The sequence below is a fragment of the Siphateles boraxobius genome, unplaced genomic scaffold, assembly GCF_051911475.1.
Source record: "Siphateles boraxobius isolate OS27281-9 unplaced genomic scaffold, OSU_SipBor_1 25, whole genome shotgun sequence".
Lineage (NCBI taxonomy): Eukaryota > Metazoa > Chordata > Actinopteri > Cypriniformes > Leuciscidae > Siphateles > Siphateles boraxobius.
The window spans coordinates 34,558,725-34,580,742 of record NW_027508866.1 but is presented as its reverse complement, the minus strand read 5'-3'; the positions used below and the strand labels follow the sequence as shown (position 1 = coordinate 34,580,742).

The following is a 22,018-nucleotide window of genomic DNA, read 5'->3' as shown; positions in this document are numbered from 1 at the left end:
ATGTAAAAATGTGACTTATGTGCAGCATAAACTGCAATGGGGCAATTTACATTACATTCACAGCATTTAAATAATTAAAAAAGAACATGGTAAATGTATCACACTAGTTTGTCTTCAACACTAACTTGATGCATAAGTTTAGAAACTGTGTTTAACGTGCAACTAGCGCCACCATCTGCTCTATGATGTATGATGTAGAATTATAAAGATATACATAACCTATATGCATTATAATAAATATAGTTTCCTTAATATTTGTTTCCAAATAGACAAAATCGATCTTTCATTTAAGTAAAATCCTTGCAATAACTCCTTGAACAAGTTTCTGTGTTTATTTGCATAATCTTAGAATGCGACAATTAAAAAATCTGTAACAAAAAACAGTCAGTTCATCCTATATGTTTTTAAAATAATAATAATAATTTAAAAAAATCCATTTAACACGACTTATTTTGTGTATTTTAAAACATCCTAATGAATGCTCAGGTAATGAAACTCATTGGAATACAGTATTTCGACGTCAACCAAGCTCGCTCCTAGCAGCCAATCCTGTGCCCTGCTTGTCGTGCGTATTAAACGCGTCAGCCAATCAGAGCCTACCTGCAGAAATAGTCTATCGCGATTGGCTTGCAACGTCAATCCGGGCTCCGTCGTAAACCCGGTTTAGAGTCGAAAGGTACCAAGATGGCGGAGGTAAGTTGGAAAATTGGGGGAAGGCGTCATAATTTTGTCGCCAATTTCTTTCACCACAGTACATTAGTTTGGAATTTCTATTACTGATTACGTGTAATTATGCCTTATCTTTGGATAGAGGATGGTTTGTCGGAGATACGTGCGATATTGGGCGTCAAAACGAGTGTTTTAAACGACGATCGGCCTCTTTTAGCGTCGAGCGTTCAGAGCGGGCGTCAGATCTGACTGAGCGGAGCTGCGAGTAGCGTCGAGCGCGTTGCGATGGTTAGTTAGTACTGAAAATGATTTTTTTTTGTTATTTTGCGCTTTTACAAAATATTTTTACTGCTTTAATATTGCCGTTTTTCGTCTGTATACTTCTGTGTGATTTTAAAGAGTAATTGAGTGATTTTCCCCTATTGCTGCAGTACCGAATTGATGCTGTGAAGTGGCGACATCAAACCATTTTTTGTTTAATTTTACAATAAAATACGTTATAATTTATAATTCAACATAGCTATATTTTGTTTAACAGACACGGAACACCTGAATAAATATTGGTCATTTATTTGGCTTGTTAGTGACCCTCACAAACTCTGTATTATTTTCTAATGTAAACTGCGGATTTAAAAAGTACAAATGAGGAGTCAACTGTTTTATTTTAATTATTTTAAGGAATGATTTTTGTCCATTCATATATATATTTTTGTATTCAATGACATTTGACTAATTCATTTTTTTATTCATCTTCATTGGTCAGTGCAGAGCAGGCTATCATTATTCATATCTGAATTACTATTCATCCCAATTTTATATTCAAACGTTTACTGTTACTATAGATTACAGTGAGTGTTACGATTTTTAAATTGTGGTAATTTTTTAGCCTCCACTTTCATCAGGACTAAAAAAACTAAAAGACTTTGGAAACTTATTACACATTTTTAAGTAAATTCCATATATATATAGCCTATTTAATATGGGTTTGCAACAGTAATAATAATTGTAGCTATGGTAATTTCGTGGAAATTATAGTAACATTTTGTTAAGGGACTTGTTCTAAACAATGCTGTAAATTCCCCAAACCTCACACTTTCTCTTTGTAATTTTTAGGCTTCCTTGGGAAGTACAAGCCCAGGTAATTTGTCCTCTAAATATATTAAATAATGTTTACTTATATATTATTGATAAAATATTTGTGTGTGTATATATATGCATGTGCATGTAATAAATATAAATGTTAATAATATTAATAAATAATAAAATAATATTTTTGTAATAATATTTCATATTTGCATTCAATAATTATGAATTGATTTGATTTTTACAGTTGGCTCTTTGTCATCGGAAGATCACGATTTTGACCCGACGGCAGACATGCTGGTGCACGATTATGATGATGAACGTACGTTAGAAGAAGAGGAGATGAGGGATGGCGAGTCAAGCGGGAGCTCAGAAATCGCGGATCTGGAAAAGGTTTGCCTTCATTCTTTTGCCCAATGCACATGTCGCTCTCATTTAGGGATGATGATATTTATAATGTGGGTAGGGTTGTCAATTAAAATAAAGTTCCAATGGTCAATTAATTGATTAATCGTTAACCTACCAAGTTATCATGTTGCTTAACCAAATAAGTGTCGTTTAAACTTAGAAGCTTGGCTTTACAGTGAATATAGGGAATATGACCATTACTTAATTTTGGTGACATATTAGAAGTGCTCTATTTTCATAGCGTGAAACAAAAAATGCTTTACACGAAAATGTGATCTGTAAAATCATTGTCACATCGTTGAAAGGTCTCAGCTAGCAGAATACAAGCATATTTGTTTCAGTAAGAGACCAGATTTTACCAAGTTTTTGTATGAAAAAGCGCCACCGTCGCCCGTGTAAACATGATGCTTTTGCACCATGTTTTGTTTGTAACTTCGTGAAACATTAGTAAACTATAGCAGATCCTGTGTTTTTATTTAGTAGTGCAGCTTATCTCGAACGAGCCGATTTAATTGTAATGTTATTTAAAGTACTTTATGATAAATAAGCTTGTTACATAAATATGCAACATGTCAGCCGTAAATAAATTATAAATGTTAGCTAGATTATGTTCATTACCTGTCTATCGATATATGTTTGTGCTGACATGTAAAAAAAAAAAAAACATATGTCGCTTGTCATTATATATAGCGAGTTAGCTCACGTGATTTGAGGTTCGCGCTTCAGAACTTCCGTTAAGACAGTGGTTCTCAAAGTGTGCGGCGCAAGGAAACTGCAGGGGGGCGCAGGAGATCAGCAGAAAAAAAGAAAAAAACCCAGCCGCATACTGAATCGTTCTTCTTCAGACCGTTGACTTGTCACCGCTGGAACAAGCCCAACATAGAAGTTGCTCGCCGTAGAAAAGCACTTCTTCAGCGGACTGAAACTCAAGCTGCTATTGTGAACTCGCCACTCAGGTGAAAAGACGAACAAGAAGCTGAGCTTGTGACGTGAGGTGCTGTCAAAAGCTGTCATATATTTGCGCTTTTATATATTGCTCATCACTGCAATATTATTATTATTATTATAACACTGTATTATTATTCTCTCTTACTGTTATATGAAATAATGACATTACAAAGTGAAACTATTGCAGGTGTTTTTCATTGCACGTTTTTTTTTTTATTTAAAAAATCTTTCCGTTTTTATTTATTAAATTTTGGGGGTGGGTGTGGTAAAAAAAAATGTAAGGGGGGGGTGCGACGAAAAAAGTTTGAGAACCACTGCGTTAAAGGACAACTCCGGCGCAAAATGAACCTTTGCTCTAATTACACACTGGTACATAGTCAACCGTTCTCTGAGATTTGTTTTAAAAATAAATAAAAATCGCTAGTTAATACCACTAAATAGGCTCAAAATAGCCCAACACTAACATGGTGGCATAAGGAGGGTCTCTACCTGCAAACCGAAGCATTGAGAACGTTGTAATTGTACAGACAGTTTAATAAGAAGATATTTTATAAAGACAGTCCACTTCGCGTATACAGGCAGGAGCCATCTTTGGAAAACAGTCTCGACCAGTCGAATCATGAACGCCGAGCCAGTGCGCTGGTGAGATGTGAAAAGCCGGGAAAAGCACAAACACGAACCATTTTCTTCTCACCTTATCACAACTTCTGGCTCGTTCACATCTCACCAGCGCACTGGCTCGGCGTTCATGATTCGACTGGTCGAGACTGTTTTCCAAAGATGGCTCCTGCCTGTATACGCGAAGTGTACTGTCTTTATAAAGTATCTTCTTATTAAACTGTCTGTACACTTACAAAGTTCTCAATGCTTCGGTTTGCAGGTAGAGACCCTCCTTATGCCACCATGTTAGTGTTGGGCTATTTTGAGCCTTGTTAGTGGTATTAACTAGCGATTTTTATTTTCATTACTCTATGCCCTATATACTAGTGTTATAAGTTAAACAGTTTTTAGAGATAAAACTCTTTACTTTCGATAATCATGAAAACAAATCTCAGAGAACGGTTGACTATGTACCAGTGTGTAATTAGAGGAAAAGGTTCATTTTGCGCCGGAGTTGTCCTTTAAGAGAATATAGTGTGCATTGATGCTCCCTGGTTTTCATGGTGCATTGTCAGACTTCATCAGTGCCCTGACTTCTGAACTCGTGATCTGATTGAGGCGTACCCATTAAGACATTAAGAGTATGTAACTACAGTGTGTTCACTTAATTTGTCCTTGCGTGTCCACTGCATGTGAGCCGCTTGCTCCTCAAAACTACATCAAATGATGACCATTGATGCGTTTCATCACTTAAATTATCGATAATTAATTGATTGCTGATTAATCGTTAGCATCCCTAATTGTGGCAAGTAACAATTATAACCATGCTGACATTATAAAAACACACATTGTGTACATTTATCCATGTAATAATGTCTGTTAAATTTAACCAGTACTGATGTGATCACACATATTATGCATCATTCTGTAGTCGTACGAGTGATTTTCAGTGATAAACCATTGGATCTCAAGCAAAACTCTTTCTCACAGGAGGGGAACATGCCGTTGGAAGAGCTGCTAGCGTTATACAGATATGAAGCAGCAGACAGCGCTGTCGGAGGGTCAAGTGCGGACAGCTCGTCTGTAGAGCTGACCGATGAGCTCCCTGACATGACGTTAGATAAAGTAAATATATATGTATGTATAATTTTTTTTTTAAATGCTTTATTTCTTCCTTTGACATTTTTAATGTAATTTTGTCTTGTAACAGGAAGAAATCGCTAAAGATTTGCTCTCTGGAGACGATGAAGAAACACAATCTTCTGCCGATGACCTCACACCATCTGTGACGTCACACGAAACCAATGATTTCTTCCCAAGAACTCTTCGCTGTAAGCACATAGATGTTGTTTTTGTGTGTTTGATATCACTGATGAAAGTGTGGCCTTTTCTCCAGTTTTAATTTGAGTATTTAATTTTCATTTTTGATTGTTCTTTTCCAGCTAATGTGGTTTATGATGGAGACAAAGAATCTGAGGGTGAGGATGATGGTTTGAACCCTGAAGACTCTCGCAAGGTGAAGAACTTTGTTAAACGTGGTCTACAGAACCAAATAGCTTTTTACTGTCTCAATTTTCGCCTTTGTCGCCATTGGCTTTTGGCTTGCTTAGTTGGGGACATTTCATTTTATATTTAACCATACTATTAAAACATTATTTTCCTGTTATCTCTGTAAAGCTGCTTTAAAACAATCTGTATTGTAAAAAGCGCTATATAAATAAAGGTGACTTGACTGGACTCAATCAGAGTTTGTAATTAAAAATGGGTTGTGTCCTATCGTTTATGTATGTCAGACAAATAAGTGTATATTTTATTAACTTTGTTGTTACTTTCACAGGAGATCATGGTGGGATTTGAATACCAGGCAGAAATTCCTGCTCTTACCTGTTATAATGACCAGGAAAAAGGTGAGCAAGAACAAGTACAGATTTGGGTCAGTGTTTACATAAACCAGAAATCGCCATGAACCTATTGTATACATGTTATGTCTTAATCATGGTCACACACACACACACACACACTCACACACACACACACACACACACACACACACACACACACACACACACACACACACACACACACACACACACACACACACAGTACCGAGACTTATGTGAACGGCAAGCCCAGTACTGACAATAAATCCAAAATAATAGCATACAGGGCTGGACGATATGGCCAAATTTTATATCACGATATATTTTTTAATTTCGGTCGATACGATATAATTCGGATATCGATATGAACAATATAAAAGCCTCAGAAAAAATGCCAAGAACGCCCATAACAGATGTCTGTTCCTACAATCTTCTGAAAAATGAATTTGCCAAGTCTATGAAATCTGCTGGAGTCTTTCGCTACTGCACCATAACAAACTACATGAAGCAATGAAATAACCCATCATAACAATAATATTCTCTTCTCAATACCTGCTACAAGACTATGAAAGCATATGGGTAGCAATATTCCGTTTGAAATGTAATACGTAAAATGGCAATGCATTTCTGTTTTTAAATTTACATTTGCCATAACATTTGTGCAACATTTGGTACACAAAATGGGGGAATTTTTTTCCGATTTAAATCCCATTTCCTGCATTTACATAAATTTAGGGAATATGGTGTTACAAAATCCAGGAAATAATTAAGTTGATTATAATGATAAATTCTGCCAAAAATAAAAGTAGGCTACTAAACTATGTATAACAAAAATATGTCTTACTTTTTTCAAGACTTGAGATAATCATTTTATAAAGTCAAAAATCTTATGCATTTAATTTTCTCATTTAGGCTACTCTTAACTTTCATTTAAGATTTTATTTAACTCATTTAGACTGTTCTTGTGAGGATACAATTGACAAAACGGAAATTTTGGCATAAATGTATGTGTTATTATTCAAGCGCTAAAGAAAGAGAACTGGATTCTGCGCGTCGTGTGCGTGTGTGTGCGCGCGTCAGGACATTCACAGGGAGCGATACCTGCTCATTAGAACTTTCGGTGAGCTATTTTTAGAGTGTGGACGCAACGTTCCTGGCCGCGGACGCGCGCATCGGCACAGTCTATCTCCTGATCCTCGTTTGATGTGTTCCCGCTGCTAGTCGGACTCGGCAGTCACACTCCGGCACATTTTGCAGCACGCTGAAACACCGAAACACCACTGAATTTATACCACTGAATAAGTCTTTCCTCTCTTATCAACTATTTCGTCTGCTTTCTCCTCACTTGTGGAAGCTCGTTCAGTCACATTTGCATTGCGGTCAGGGGCGCTCATTCTGTGGCTGAAACTTGCCGCGTTGGAGATCCGCTGCTCTGAGCAGTGGTGGCTGCGTGTCTGTGGTGTACGTCATCAGGAAAGTAACCAATTGTGTTCTGCTCTTTCTGACGGCTGCGCGCCTAACGTCAGTCAGTGACAAATGCTGCTATGTATATTGAAATATCGAAAATGTGTTTAAAAATCATATCACCGTTATCGAAAAAAAAAAATATCGCGATATATATTGATATTGAATTATTGTCCAGCCCTAATAGCATAGATACCGTTTGTAATGTTAACTTATCCTATTTATTCTGAAATATAAAACTCACTGTCAGAACGGATCATAAACAAAGTGCTTAACTATTTTATTTTTAAAAATACAATTTTATATGTAAAAAGTCACTGGTTACAGTGTTAGTAAAAAGTTATTAATAAAAAATAAGTTAGTAATAAAATTAACAACAAAGTAACACAAGATTAGAAAAAGTGTGAGGTCTATTTTACACTCCCAAATTTGACAGTATCATATAGTTTTGTTCTGTTCATTGCTATGGTTATCATCAATCAGATTCAATCGTGCATTTAAATATGGTTGTCAATCCAGAAACTTAGCAATGTTTAGTTAGCAGCATGGAATATATATATATATGTATGTATATGTTTTATACACAAAACAAGCAGAGATCGCTGCTGTTATAGTCACTGTAGCTGTCAATTACAACGCGAGGTACACAAAGCTGCACTCTTGTGAAAACTCGTTATAATAATAAATGAAGCTGTCTACAAAGTGCAGTGAATCTCTTATTGACGTCGTGTCATCACCTTGCTGGTTATAATGAAAGGATTCTTGATCGTGATTTTGAGCAGCGTCAAGCTGATTTTAACTAACTTAAACATGCCTAATTGGCCATTGCATTCGTGCGCTCAAAGCTCAGCACTGCAAAAGCGCGTTGTAAATAGAAACCTTTGACGATCTTCACAGAGCATTTACACAAACACTCAAGTGAGCGTTTTAAAGCAGTCAGTTATCAGTGGATACCGGTACTGCAGATCGGCAGGTATCATCACATTAAATTATCAAATAAATATTTGGCGGGTCAAAGCTTCAGTTTAGTTCCTGCCAAAATATTATCAGTGCAGGAAAAACCCTGTTATTGAAACAGGGAATTCTGTGCAAAAAAATATTGGTTGGGACTTGATTTTATTCGTTGAGATTTGATTGGTTAAAAATGTCAGGCTATAATGTCACACATCTGTCGTCCGCATTGTTTTTATGCAAGAATAAAAGTTGTTTTGGAGATAATATTTGATTGATGAAAGATAACATTTTTATTATTTGGAATAACATGCTGATGATTGAGTCAACTGTTTGTTCATTAGAGATGTTTTTTCGCAGTTCCTCTCAAATGAATGTGTTTTCCTGTAATCTGTTCTTCAGTGTACGCAGAGGATGATCAGCTGCTGTGGCAGCCGGACATATTACCCGAGTCTAAAGTCAAAAGCTTCCTGCAGGACGCTCTCAGAGCGGATGGAAAGATGGACGGAGAAGGCAAATGTTCTCTGGTCAAAGACAATGAGCAGGTGAATATCACAGATCAGTGTTTTAAACGACCCAAACACAGTCATTAAACTTGATGGGCTGTTATCCATGTCCACTAAATAGATTTGACCGAACAGTTCTGAATAGTGCTGTGCAGAAGCTTATATTCATATGGATAATTAAGATGAAGTTCTGAAAGCTTTCAATGAGATCTTTATAACAATATAACTAGTAACTTAAAATGCATTAGGGCTGCACGATTTGGGGAAAATGTCATATTGAGATTGAGGTCAATATTGCGATTGCGATATAATAAACAAATGGTTTCATGAGTCATCATGAATTCTAGCCATCCAACATTACAGTGATTCAGTCATTACAATTGAAAACTATCAATTTTTTAAAAACATTTATTAGGCTTCAAAAAATATAACTTCCTGTCTAACAGGTAGGACATATACAGAAATTGAATAAAGTTATTAAACAGTCTGTGCTGCATACATTTTAAATTATATATAGACCAATCCTTGTTAAAGTTACAAAAGTTCTTTAGTCAAGAGCAGTGAGTTTTTTCCCTTTGTTCTTTGATTAACTTTTAACGTCAGAGATAATTAGTTGCTACTGTGTACTGTCCCTTTAAGAGCAGCCGCTGCTGACAGAGAGATCTTGTGAGATCACACCTGAGATCTCACACGTCTCAAACTCTTTACGTTCATCATAAGACTGCTCTTATGTTATGAAGTTATTGTCTTACTGTTGACACAAATACAGTTTTTGCGTTTGTTTTTCTAAGTATTATTTATTAGGACATTAGCCATATATCCATTTTTCTTATCAAACCATATGTCATATGTTTGTTCTCTCTAGGCCTTATATGAGCTTTTAAAGTGTAACTACAACGTCCCGGAAGCTCTGGAACGGTATCGCAGCAATGACAAATCCTTAAAGGGTAAGTGGAAATAATGCCGTTGTTTTATCATCTCAGTGTTGTAAACTAAATAATTTGATTTTTTTTTAAAATAATTTTTTATTTAGATGAGATGCTCCCGTGGTCGGAAGAAGAATGCCGAAATTTTGAACATGCTCTTCTGTTGTATGAGAAGAACTTCCACCTCATTCAGAAACACAAAGTAAGATGGCGTCTTTTCTCATGCTTTTTTGATCCTAAACAAGGTTGTCTTAGATGTTTAAAATTTGAGGCAGGATTTAAATAAATGAGATGCCACTCATATTAAAGCATGAAATTCTATTAACAAATTGTATACACACATTTCTATTTCTAAGTTAACATATTATGAATATTCAGAAGTAGTATTAATATTCTGTGGAATTATATAATAGGATGGGGCCTGATTTATCCTTTAGGATTTGATTGGTTAAAATAATGTCAGGCTATAATGTAATTGAAATGAGTATTCGTGAAATGTTTTGCATCATATTGCACCAAGTAATGCTTGATGATTATGTTATGTGGTAACTTTTCTTTGATTGTTTATTTTCAAGGTCAACACACGGACGGTGGCAGAGTGTGTTGCGTTTTACTATATGTGGAAGAAGTCAGAGCGATTTGACTTTTTCGTCCAGCAAAACAGATTTGGGAAGAAGAAGTTCAGCAGTTATCCTGGTGTTACGTGAGTTCAGTAACGATCTTCTGTTATAACTGTTCAGTGTGAACCTGATACATCATAATAGACAATTATAAGCGAGCCGAATAAATCTGTCTCATGCTTATGAACTTTGAAGTTCAGATCACAGCACTTGCATATTGTTGTCCTATTGGTTTAATTGCTTCTATTGCTCTCCTAATTTGTAGGTCGCTTTGGATGAAAGCGTCTGCTAAATGATTAGATGTAAATGTTGAAGGCTGTTCTCTCCTCTCTCCTGCAGGGATCTGATGGACCGGTTGGTGGATGAGGCCGAGGGTCTGGTGGACGGATCTGCTTCTGTGTGTTCCAGTAGCAGTGGCAGGATTGAGCCTCCAACCGAACAACAGCTCAACCTTCTCAACTCCATCACAGCCAGTGACCTCTCCGGTATGGCAACAAATTTTAACGTTTGTAGACATGCGTTTACTTTTTAGTCATTTATCATCCATTTTGAGATTATAGCAGTGGTGGCAGTTTCCACACAAAAAAATATAGCAGCACAACATTGATAACATCAGAAATGTTTTTTGAGCAGCAAATCAGAATATTAGAATGATTTCTGAAGGTTTATGTGACAGGAATAAATCACATTTTAAAATATATTCACATAGAAAACATAGAAAGTATTATGCCCTTGATTTTGTTTTTGGGCTCTACTAGAACAGGTTTTAATGTTTGAATTTTACAAAAAAACACAATTTTTCCCATACTTGACAGTTGCAGCTCCTCTCTTCCCAGTCTCTCATTAACGCTCTTTTTAGTTCCTGTCTCTATGAAGCCCCTCCTTCTGAAAAGCACACTGTGCTCCGATTGGTCGGTTGGACCAGTGTGTTGTGATTGGTCGACCGTTTTGAGCGTGTTTGGGAAATGTCCCGCCCCTTACCATAACAGTGAGTTTCAACACACTACTAACTAACTCAACCAGGTCCCGCCCCTTTATTCTGCGAATTAATTATTTAAAGGGCAGGTTGCAGGACCCAACGTGTCAATGTATAGAAAAATAATGTAGGATATAGATTTTCTTTAAAATATACATATAAATACGCTACATTGGCTTCTGGAGTCGTTTTTGTGATAAAATTTTACTTTCGCATCTGAAAATGGGCGTGACGTAACGGGAGGGAGAGCGGTCTATTCAAACAACAGGAAAACAATGGATCGCAATGACATTTGGGACGCTTACGGAAATTGTTCATACTTACTCGTATGACGGACACAGCCATACAATTATGAGCCTGCTCTGCTGCCGAGAGAGCAGGGACAGGCCAGGATTAATGTTAGACAGAACAACGGTCAGAGGAGGCACACTGAGGTGTGTGTGAGAACCAGTGGAAAACAGGACAGCTGTCTTTGTGAGAGACCAGTGTTAGCTTATAGATATATACACGTTCGCTAACGATATACACTTTGCTCACAATGTACAATTGTACTTTTAAGAGTAGATTTAACTGTGGGTACTTTAACTCAAGTACATTTCTAATGAAAAAACTGTACTTTTACTTTGTTGCGTTGGGCGACGTTCCTCTCGTTACTTTTTTTTAATGCAATAGCCTACATGTTGTTAAATGCGTAGTTTCTTCCAAGCGCGCTGTATCTTTTTTATGGGCATGAGCTATGCTCAATTCACAAATGAATCACGTTGCGGAGATACAGCCTTACGTCCGTTTTCGCAGGCGCTACGTAAAATTTTTTCGTGCGTTTATCGAAAACGGTTTGACGAATCAACTTGAATTCCATAACTTTTTGTCCCCACTGCCTGAAGATGATCTGGTGCGATTTTGGTGAAAATCGGACAAACCGTCTAGGACGAGTTTGAAAAAGTAGGTTTTTTGTACAATTCAAAATGGCGGTCATATTTTTATGATGTAATATGATGTCATAGGGTGCAATCGAATCGTCATGAGCTCAGGAATCAGAGGAAAAAAGAATTTTGTCGATAGGCCTTACGGTTACTAAGTTATTAGCATAATAAAAGTGAAATTTTGGACAGGTGGTGGCGCTAGAGGCAATGACTTAGAGACACCAAAATTGGTGTATTTAATGTTGGGACTGTCCTCTATCAGAATGTCAAATCAAAACAACTTTTGAGTTGATTCTGTTCAAAGACTTCATCAAAGAAGTTGTCAGATCTGTCTAATACGGTTCGCAAATCAGTTTGAATTATCTTTTCAGTTTCCTGTGTTAAGTTATCTTTCATTTACTGCGCATGTGTGAAGAGCACCATTTTATGGGTGAGCGCGGTTTATTCAGTTGTTGTTCAGTCTGGCGTTCTATGAGAGGTAGAGCGGCTGTGTTAAGTGATGGAGCAATAACGAATCTATTGTCTGATAACTGTTGTAGTTATTGACTTAACATTGGTAGCAGAGGATGGCTGCTGCTGGGAATTACAAAAATCCCCCACCGTTTGACGAGAAGACGGCTTATGAAAGTTGGAAAAATGAGATTGAAATTTGGAGACGCGTTACTGACCTGGAAAAGAAAAAACAAGCCTTGGCAGTTACTCTGTCACTAACGGGCAGAGCAAGGGACAGTGCTCTGGAAATTTCCGCTGAGGATTTGAATGACGACACGGGAATGCAAAAACTCATAGCGAAGTTGGACTCTGTATTTTTAAAAGAAGAAAAAGACGTACACGGAGTTTGACCGGATCACTAGAGAGAGCGGTGTTTCTATGGTGGAATACATCGTCGAGTTCGAACGTCGATACAACAGGCTACGTAAGTTCAAAATGGAGCTTCCTGATGGCGTACTAGCCTTTAAGATACTTGATACTGCCGGACTTACTGTTAAAGATAAACAGTTAGCACTTACAGCTTGCTCTAGCGTTTGTTTCACTGATATGAAATCAGCCTTGAAAAGAATTTTTGGAGATAACGTTACTTCACCATGAGAGGGCGGCAGTGTGCTACAAAACACAGATGGTGACACTGCCTATTACACGAGATATTCAGGAAAACGGGGACACAAGTCTAACACTACGCAACAACCCCAAACCATAGCTCAAGGCACAAACCCTCTTGATAAATATGGAAGAAGAACGAAATGTGCGATTTGCCAAAGCACATATCACTGGGCAAAGGACTGTCCAAATAAAAAGGAACATGTAAGACTGACAAAAGATGAAGGACTAAAAGATGACGTTGAAGAATGTAACATCACTTTGTTTTCAAATGAATCTTTGTCTAACACAGAAATTTTCATGGTGGAGGCTTTAGGATCAGCTGTGATTGACACAGCCTGTACAAGAACTGTGTGTGGAGAAAAATGGCTTGAAGATTACACAAGTGGGCTGCCACAGAGTGAGTTACTGAAAATAGATGACAAACAAAGTGCAAGACCTTTCAGATTTGGTGATGGCAAGGTTGTTTATTCCACAAGGAAAGTTACCATTCCAGCAAGGATAGGACATACCAGATGCAAAATAGAGACAGAAGTTGTTCCTGCAGAAATACCAATGCTTTTAAGCAAGACTTCATTGAAAAGAGCAAGTGCAGTTCTGGACATTGCACGTGACAAAGCAACGATGTTTAAACAACCTGTTAAACTTGAACTAACATCGTCAGGACATTACTGTGTAAATTTGAGAGAAGACAGTCATCCAGATGAAAAGGAGACAAGTGAGAACAAGACACACAATGAAAATGAAATTCTTGCTGTGACAGAAAAGATGGCAACAAAAGAAGGGAGACAGTCCTATTGAAACTACACAGACAATTTGGACATGCTTCAGCTGATAGACTGCAAAAATTACTGGCCTGCTCAGGTAATCACGATGATGAAAGCAACACAATTCTCAAGACCATTGTTAAAAACTGTGATACATGTACCAGATACAGCAAGCCAAAACATAAGCCTGTAGTGGGTTTGCCTATGGCATCAGCCTATAATGAGACTGTGGCTGTGGACTTACATGAGCTTGAGCATGGAGTATGGTATTTGCATGCTATTGATCATTTCACACGCTTCAGTGCAGGGAGTATCGTCACCACAAAGAACCCAAAAGAGATAGTGAAGCACTTTATTCACTGCTGGATAAGTGTTCATGGTCCCCCATGCAGAGTGTTTAGTGATAATGGAGGTGAATTTAATAATGACAAAATGAAGGACATGGCTGAAAAGTTTAACATTGAAATCAAAACAACGGCAGCGTACAGTCCATGGAGCAATGGCCTTGTTGAAAGGCACAATCTGACCCTAAGTGAAATTTTGCTGAAACTGAAGAGGGACAACAACTGTGACTGGAAGACAGCTCTAGATTAGGCACTAATGGCAAAGAACTCCATGCACAATGTGCATGGTTACAGTCCCTACCAGTTAGTGTTTGGGCAGAACCCGAATCTTCCCTCAGTCCTCACCAATAAGCCTCCAGCTCTAGAAACAAGTATGAGTAGTTGGATAGCTAAACAAATCACCACACTACATGCAATGAGAACAGCATTCACAGAAGCCGAATGCTCAGAGAGAATTAGAAGAGCCCTTCGTAAGCAACTGCGGTCCATTGATGACAGATATGAAACGGGGGACAAAGTGTATTATAGGCGAGTAGATTGTAATGAATGGAAAGGTCCAGGTGTGGTCATAGGCCAAGATAGTGTGGTTGTATTTGTCAGGCATGGTGGAACCTATGTTCGGGTGCATCAGTCTAGACTAAGAAAGGTGGATGACCCACAAACAAACCTGGAGGAGACAGAAAGGGAACAAATAAAAAAAAAACGAAAATCCCACAATACCACCAGCAGCAGATCTTAGTGACACTGAAAGTGAAACTGAGGAAATGGCAACAGAAAATAACGAACCCATCAATGCTGAAGATGTCAGTGAACTTTCTGCATCAGTGCTACCTGGAGGTGATAGTCTTTATCAATCCCACACGCCACAAACCTGCTCATCCACGAACTGTGAAGGTCTAAGCCTGAAAAAAGATCAAATAGTTAAATACACAGATACTCAAAGTGGACAAATCCATACTGGAAAAATCCTCGGCCGAGCAGGAAAGGCAACCGGCAAACACAAAAACTGGTACAATTTGCAGTTCAGTGAGCATGAGGAAACTGCTGGCACAACTGCATCAGTCAATCTAGGACAAATGGACAATGTTCAGGTGATTCCATCCGAACATGCTAAGTTGAGCACTGACTACAATGATGAAGATATATTGATAGTACATGATGATCTCTTCACGCATGAAAAAAATACAGAACTAAGCACCTGGAAGAGAAATAACGTCTTTGAAGAAGTGAAAGATGAAGGCCAGAAGTGCATCTCCACGAGGTGGGTGTGCACACTTAAAGAAACGACTGCTGGAGTTGTACGTAAGGCCAGACTAGTGGCGAGAGGCTTTGAAGAAATGAACACTCAAGACCTTCCCAAAGACTCACCTACATGTGCCTCAGAGTCTCTTAAAATGATCATGGCAGTAATATGTCAAAATAAATGGCAGCTAAACTCCATGGACATTAAAGCAGCCTTTTTACAAGGGAAAGAGTTAACTAGAGATATTTACATTCGCCCACCACAAGAAGTGCAGAACAAAGGAACCATATGGAAGTTGAAAAAATGTGTTTATGGCCTAACAGATGCTTCTTTATTCTGGTAGAATAGAGTAAAAGACACCATGCAACAATTGGGAGCTACCGTGTCAAAGGTAGATCCAGCAGTATTCTACTGGGTGGATGATTCCTGCAAGGTGATGGGGATTCTTGCGTCACATGTGGATGACTTTATTTGGGGTGGTACAGATGCATTCTCCATAAATATCATTCCTCAGTTGAAAGCTGCCTTTCAAGTCGGACGGGAAGAACATGACAGTTTCAGCTACATTGGAATAGAAGTACATTCTAAGGACGATGAAATACAAGTACAACAAGGAACGTACATAAAAAATCTGCAACCCATCCCAGTGGATTCCACCAGAGCAACACAACGTGAGGCGTCATTGACAGATGTTGAGATGGAAATGTTAAAATCAAAGATTGGACAAATATTGTGGGTTGCCAGGCAAAGTCGTCCTGACATTATATATGACATATCCATGTTGGCATCTAACACAAAGCATGCTACCGTTCAGACCCTGCATTGTGCAAATAAACTTATCAGAAAACTGAAATCAGAAGAGGTCATCTTAAGGTTTCAGTACTTAGGGGAAAACAGTTCAGTTAAATTGGTGGTGTACAGTGATTCCTCAATGGGAAATCATCCGGACGGTGGTACACAGGGTGGTCATTTCATCATGCTTATGGGGGAAAATGGAAAATTTTCTCCTATAACTTGGCAGTCAAAACGGATCAGAAGAGTTGTACGGAGTACCTTAGCGGGAGAGACTTTGGCACTTGCAGATGGAGTTGACAGTGCAGTTTTCCTCGCTACATTATACTCTGAGATTACCACTGGTTGCTGCTCATGCATCAATGTGCCTATTGTGTGTGTAATAGACAATCATTCTCTTCTTGATGCTCTCAAATCTACAAAATCTGTAACCGAAAAGAGACTGCGCCTAGAAATCAGTAGTATGAAGGAGCTTATACACTCTGGAACTATTCAGCAGATCTTGTGGTCAGCCACTAAAGAGCAGCTAGCTAACTGCTTGACCAAAAAGGGTGCATCTGCACTTGGCCTTCTGAAAGCCCTGAGCACAGGTGTTTGCTATCTTAAGCACTGAATGGATTTGCTTATGTTTTGTCAATGTCTAGACATTTAAACTGAGGTACTTAAGTTAACCGGTTATCCTGTTATAATAATAACCAATGCTTATGTTATATCTTGAACAGTTTTTTTTTTATATAAAAAAAAAAGAGGGAGATTGTTAAGTCATGTTTCTTTTACTGCGCATGTGTGAAGAGCACCATTTTATGGGTGAGCGCGGTTTATTCAGTTGTTGTTCAGTCTGGCGTTCTATGAGAGGTAGAGTGGCTGTGTTAAGTGATGGAGCAATAAAGAATCTATTGTCTGATAACTTTTGTAGTTATTGAGTTAACATCCTGCACGCACTGAATCACTGAAGCGCTTTCAATTCACACTGGACTCAGTCGTAACAGGAAGATTTAAGAACATCAAGAACGTTGGATGAAGTGGCCGTGGACCTACAGTACAGTCTAGTGAAAGCAAATCGGCAAATGCATCATATTTTTGCCAGCGATGAAGATCTTTATTAGTTGAACATCTTCGTATGATGTCTGTGAATGAATGATTCCACAGGACGATACATTTGATTTAATTTCATTCAGGTAATACATTTTACAACCAAACAGATTATTACACCCCGATAACTAAGATGTCATTATCCGTTTTTTTAACATGTTAATTTATAGGCTACATTAAATAAGCTAACATTGTCCACAGTTTATGAAATAAACACACGCTATCCCGCGGTAATGTGTGTGTATTGTGCAGCAGCGTGCGAACTCGAAATTAAAATACAAAAACTACCGACCGCTCTTACTGAATACCAACCTACTCTGCATTGAGCGGACGCAGAGCACACGCATAACTCCCTCTCGTGACGTAAAATGACGCGATGTTTAAAAAAAACAACGTTTTTTACGAGCAGTCAAAGAAACGCTCACTCTATCTACTAAATTGGTACCCTTATTTCGTTTTAAAACATTATATCCCGCATTAACTTTTCATATGGTATTTTCATATAAGGTTATATATTTTCAAATTTTTTTTACCTGCAATATGCCCTTTAAATGAGGAATATTGTGACGTGTTCGTTCCCAGAAGAAACTCAAGACTACAATGGAGGCGTTTCAGGATGTTCAGAAACACTGACACTGATATAGAGAAGAACTCCCGCTGGAGGGACTTGACTTTGCAGATCTTTTTCATGCTCAAACTGCAACATTCATTCATTTATTGTTTATTTGTAAAGCACATTTAAAAACAACCCAAGGTTGATCAAAGTGCTGTACAGAGCATTACAGATTGAAGAAAGTTCAACGTAAAAAAAAGCATAATAGTAACCCTTTAAATTGTAATAATATTTGACAGTTTTTACTGTATTTTTGATCAACTAAATGCAGGCTTGGTGAGAATACGAGATTAACTCTCAACTACATAATAATAATAATAATACTTAAAATAACCCATTTTCCTCTCTCCAGCGCTGACGAGCACGGTGGCGTCGGTGTGTAACCCCTCAGATGTGAGCTGTCTGGACTCCTACAACTTCTCTCCACTGGACGGGCTGCACCGCGGGCCCCTGAGTCACGAAGAGCCGCTCAACTACTCCAGCAACGGAGACAGCGACTGCCTCAATCTGCTGGAAACCGGCTTCTACCACTCGGACCTCAGCCAGATCAACGTGTGCGGCGAGGACTGCGATCGGCCCGCGGCCAAACGCCTGAAGCTGGGTCTGTCAGAACCGTTCATGAACGACGTTTCGGTCGGCAGCAGGAACATGGCCGTGGACTTCGAGGGCCGCACGCATCATATCACAAGTGCCAAAATGGCGGTTTCGGTCAGTGACTTTGGCGAGGCCGGCAGCTACATGGGCGCACACACACTACATCAGCACACGACTCTGCAGTCAGAGTGAAGGCTCACAAACCTCACGGGACTTGCTGCAATCAAACATAGTGTATATAGCCGCTTCCTGGGATATTCCTCCTCCTAATTGGTTTATTTTGTTTCCAGGTTATATACGTGTGTATATATGTACAGATTTATTCTTTTTAGATTTTTTTTTTTTTTTTACTATGACATCAGTGATGTCTAATTGTACAGACCTGAATCTTGATTTCTCAAGAGTTAATACAGCCATTTATTTTCCAGTCTTGAATTTTTGGAAGTGTCATAAAACGTGTCTACGTCCGAATACTGTGTAAAACTGAACTTGTGACAGGAGTCGTCGCATCAAGAACTGATCGATCCCACCTTGGGCCGACAGCAGGGGTCAGCCTTTCCTCTGGTACCCATCAGTGTTTACAGGTGCCTCGGCTCACCAATCCAGCCGTCTGAACGGCATTTACTCTACGACCACTTTTTGTTTCGTTTTGCACCATGAAGAAGCAGCTCTGTTTATTTTGGTGTCCTTTTCACTTAGCACAAAAACCCGGAAAAGTTTGTTGTGGTGTTCCGGTCGGCCCTGGGAGATTTTCTGCTATTTTGACAGACTGCAAACAAACCAACAAACAATTTAAAGTGGTTCTAGCAAATATATAGGCCCTAATTACAGTTCTAAATGATTATGGAGGTATTATAATTATAAAACACTGCTAAGAATTTTTGCATATTTATTAGTTTCTTTTGTAATCTTGCTTTATCAGGCGCGTTTGATCAGCTGGGTGTATTTATTGCAATGAAGACCAATGGACTGCATTATGGTCACGACTGAGCATTTATGTTTCCCAGAATGGTTGTGAAATTACTGGCACATGTCGTTTTGTTTCCTTTTTTCTCGAATGTGTACAAGAGCATTTGTTTGATATTTCAAGAGCGCTATTTATTGAAAAAACATTTGCAGGGATACTCTCGAACTTCTCACCGCGGGAACCGGATCCACCCGCAGTTTTACGTCTTTTCCCTTCAGTAACCAATTATGCAAAGTTGTACACGATTTCTGTTCATAATCCCTGCTTTCACTGCGTTCTTTTCTTCAGAACAACCTGATCTTCGCAAAAAGCACTGACCCGACGTTATCTATGCATCAAGAATCGCTTTCAGATTAAACTGACTTGGTTTGTTCGTTTTTGTCACCCCACTGACCTCCAGCTTTTTTCTTTTCAGAGTTTGACTTTGCATACTCTCGTATATGGCAATAATTTGTAAATATGTACAGAAACCCATTTTTTCCTTCCTTGGCAAACAGATTTGAACTTGAAGATTTAAACTCTGTGCTTTTGAGTCTACGTATGCCACAAGAATGCCTTCTCGACTTCCTTTACCGTTTGTTTCCTCATCAGAGATTTGCTTAAGAAGAGTTATTTATTTATTTATTCACTCAACTGCAAGTGGGTGTAGTGTGTTAGCGTTGTGTACCCCTCGCCGGACGCCGTCGTCTTCACGGGAGTAGCGGAGCTAGCTGAATGTACAGTATTACCGCATCTTAGGGATTTACTGAACTCGTACGATGACAAGAATGTCTCGCGGTTAAGGCAGAAGCCCGGTTTGCAGTGTTGCCTTAACCCTCATTCAAAACTTGCATGTTGTATCGACCTGGAAAACGTTTCCGAATGATGTACGAAGGTTTTCGGGCTGGTCGATGCGATGGGACGTTTTCCAGGACGGTCATCTTTTGGATGGCTTGTGCTTTGTCTGTAAAATTGTGTTTCCTTGTATCTGCGGACAGAATTCTTCATATTTTTTTTTGTCTTGACAAACTTGAAGGATGTGTATTGATCAATTTAAATACAATATTCTCCAATTCAATCCTGTAGGTTGTGCAATTCATTTCTCCTGTCCCTCCCAAGATATGAAAAGAGCTTTAGGAAAATGTGTTGGTGCAGTAATTTATGTCTAAAGTTTGTATAAAAAAAGAAAAAAGTAATAGCTTAATTGAAATTGTTACATAGTAATGGTTGTCTGCTTCCAGGGAAAAAAATGTACATTTAAAAACCTTCCCTTTGGAATGTTTTACGCTTTATTTAGTTTGATATAAAATTTGTTTTCATTCACTTTTCTGCTTTTGAAAGGGGGCTGTTGGTTAACGTTCGGTTTTTCAACACTTTGTTGTAATAAAGTTATAGTGTTAAATAGACAATCAAATGGCAATTAATATTGGAAAAGGAGATTTTATCATTCGTAATGTTTGTACATAGACACTGTTCTTGTTTTGTTGGTTTTTATTTTGTATTTTATGTTGTACTTAACTGGCAAATCATTCCAGAAATAAAGTTCTGGAGATATTATAACCGTGTCGATGAGTTTATCGAAGTACCTCACATGTGTCGCTCAAATCTGATGCCTCTCATTTATTATTTGCACCACGATACTGACGTGGTTTTGTTTGAATCACTTTGATTTTAGTCCTCTGTAGAGGAAATTTGAGTTTCTACGATATTGCCACAGTTATTTTATCAGTATATCTGATAAAAGAACATGCTAAATGTTCAGGCATTTGGTTTAACTGCCTCTCTTGTGTTTTCATGGTAAGAGGAACAGCAGGGACATTGTAAGTATCAGATGTATTTTCTTGTAAATAAACATCTCAGTAAAAAATGTAGTATTCAGAGCAGATTTTCTTTTACAAAAGGACATAACTTGCTGAAAGTTTTTCCACTTTCATTGAAACTGGTGGAAATATTAACACGAATTCCTTTGAAACTTTGTTTCTTATCAATATGAAAGTCATTGCTCTTATTGCAATGTGATTTGTGTTGCAAGTTGCTTCTGAAAACATTAAAAGTGGATATTTTTGCCCTGGAATTTATTTCAGGGGATTTTTGGTAATGTATAACACATGCATGTATGTCAAATACTTGATAGTGTCACTGTATTGTCTAGAATACAATATTATGACATTTTAAATAGCAACTATTAATCAAGGTGCAGATTTAAAAATAAAAATAAAATCCTGATTGTTTTCTGATCCTGGTCACAAATTCCTTGATGTTTCTTATCCACTAAACACTAATGAAATAATAAAAACTTTGAAGTTGGAACATTTACTAATAGATTTTATCATCAACCTGCATCTGTTAATATTAGTTAATGCACTATGAACATTTTTATTACCATTAACAAAGGTTCAAAAGTGCAGTAAAAATGAATTTCTCAGTTCATGTTAACTAATGCATTAATGTTGACCAATGAGACCTAGTAAAGTGTTACCAGGTTTTTGGTTATTTTCATACTTTTGCTTTAGAAAAATATGTTCCATATATCTATACAAATTTTAGTTTTTAAATATATGTATAAACACACATC

General features: G+C 38.0%; 1 protein-coding gene across 2 annotated transcripts; it reads left to right on the top strand.

Moving 5' to 3' along the window:
- Nucleotides 1-621: 621 nt before the first annotated feature.
- Nucleotides 622-21,000, top strand: mier3a (mesoderm induction early response 1, family member 3 a). Of its 2 annotated transcripts, none has more exons than XM_077243747.1 (13): nucleotides 622-693; nucleotides 1,783-1,807; nucleotides 2,000-2,145; nucleotides 4,699-4,833; nucleotides 4,919-5,039; nucleotides 5,151-5,224; nucleotides 5,546-5,615; nucleotides 8,406-8,548; nucleotides 9,375-9,456; nucleotides 9,543-9,637; nucleotides 10,011-10,138; nucleotides 10,395-10,540; nucleotides 18,256-21,000. In XM_077243747.1, exons 1-13 carry the CDS (start codon nucleotides 685-687, stop codon nucleotides 18,687-18,689), a joined length of 1,608 nt encoding a protein of 535 aa, XP_077099862.1. In that variant the 5' UTR covers nucleotides 622-684; the 3' UTR covers nucleotides 18,690-21,000. The 2 variants fall into 2 exon arrangements, with proteins under 2 accessions (XP_077099862.1, XP_077099861.1); XM_077243746.1 differs by lacking the exon at nucleotides 622-693 and adding an exon at nucleotides 744-786.
- Nucleotides 21,001-22,018: the final 1,018 nt, after the last annotated feature.

Excerpts from the sequence above, each read along its gene's own strand:
- mier3a (XM_077243747.1), top strand. Across the intron at positions 4,834-4,918 it reads CTGACATGACGTTAGATAAA|GAAGAAATCGCTAAAGATTT; the intron begins GTAAATATATAT and ends GTCTTGTAACAG. Across the intron at positions 10,541-18,255 it reads CACAGCCAGTGACCTCTCCG|CGCTGACGAGCACGGTGGCG; the intron begins GTATGGCAACAA and ends TCCTCTCTCCAG.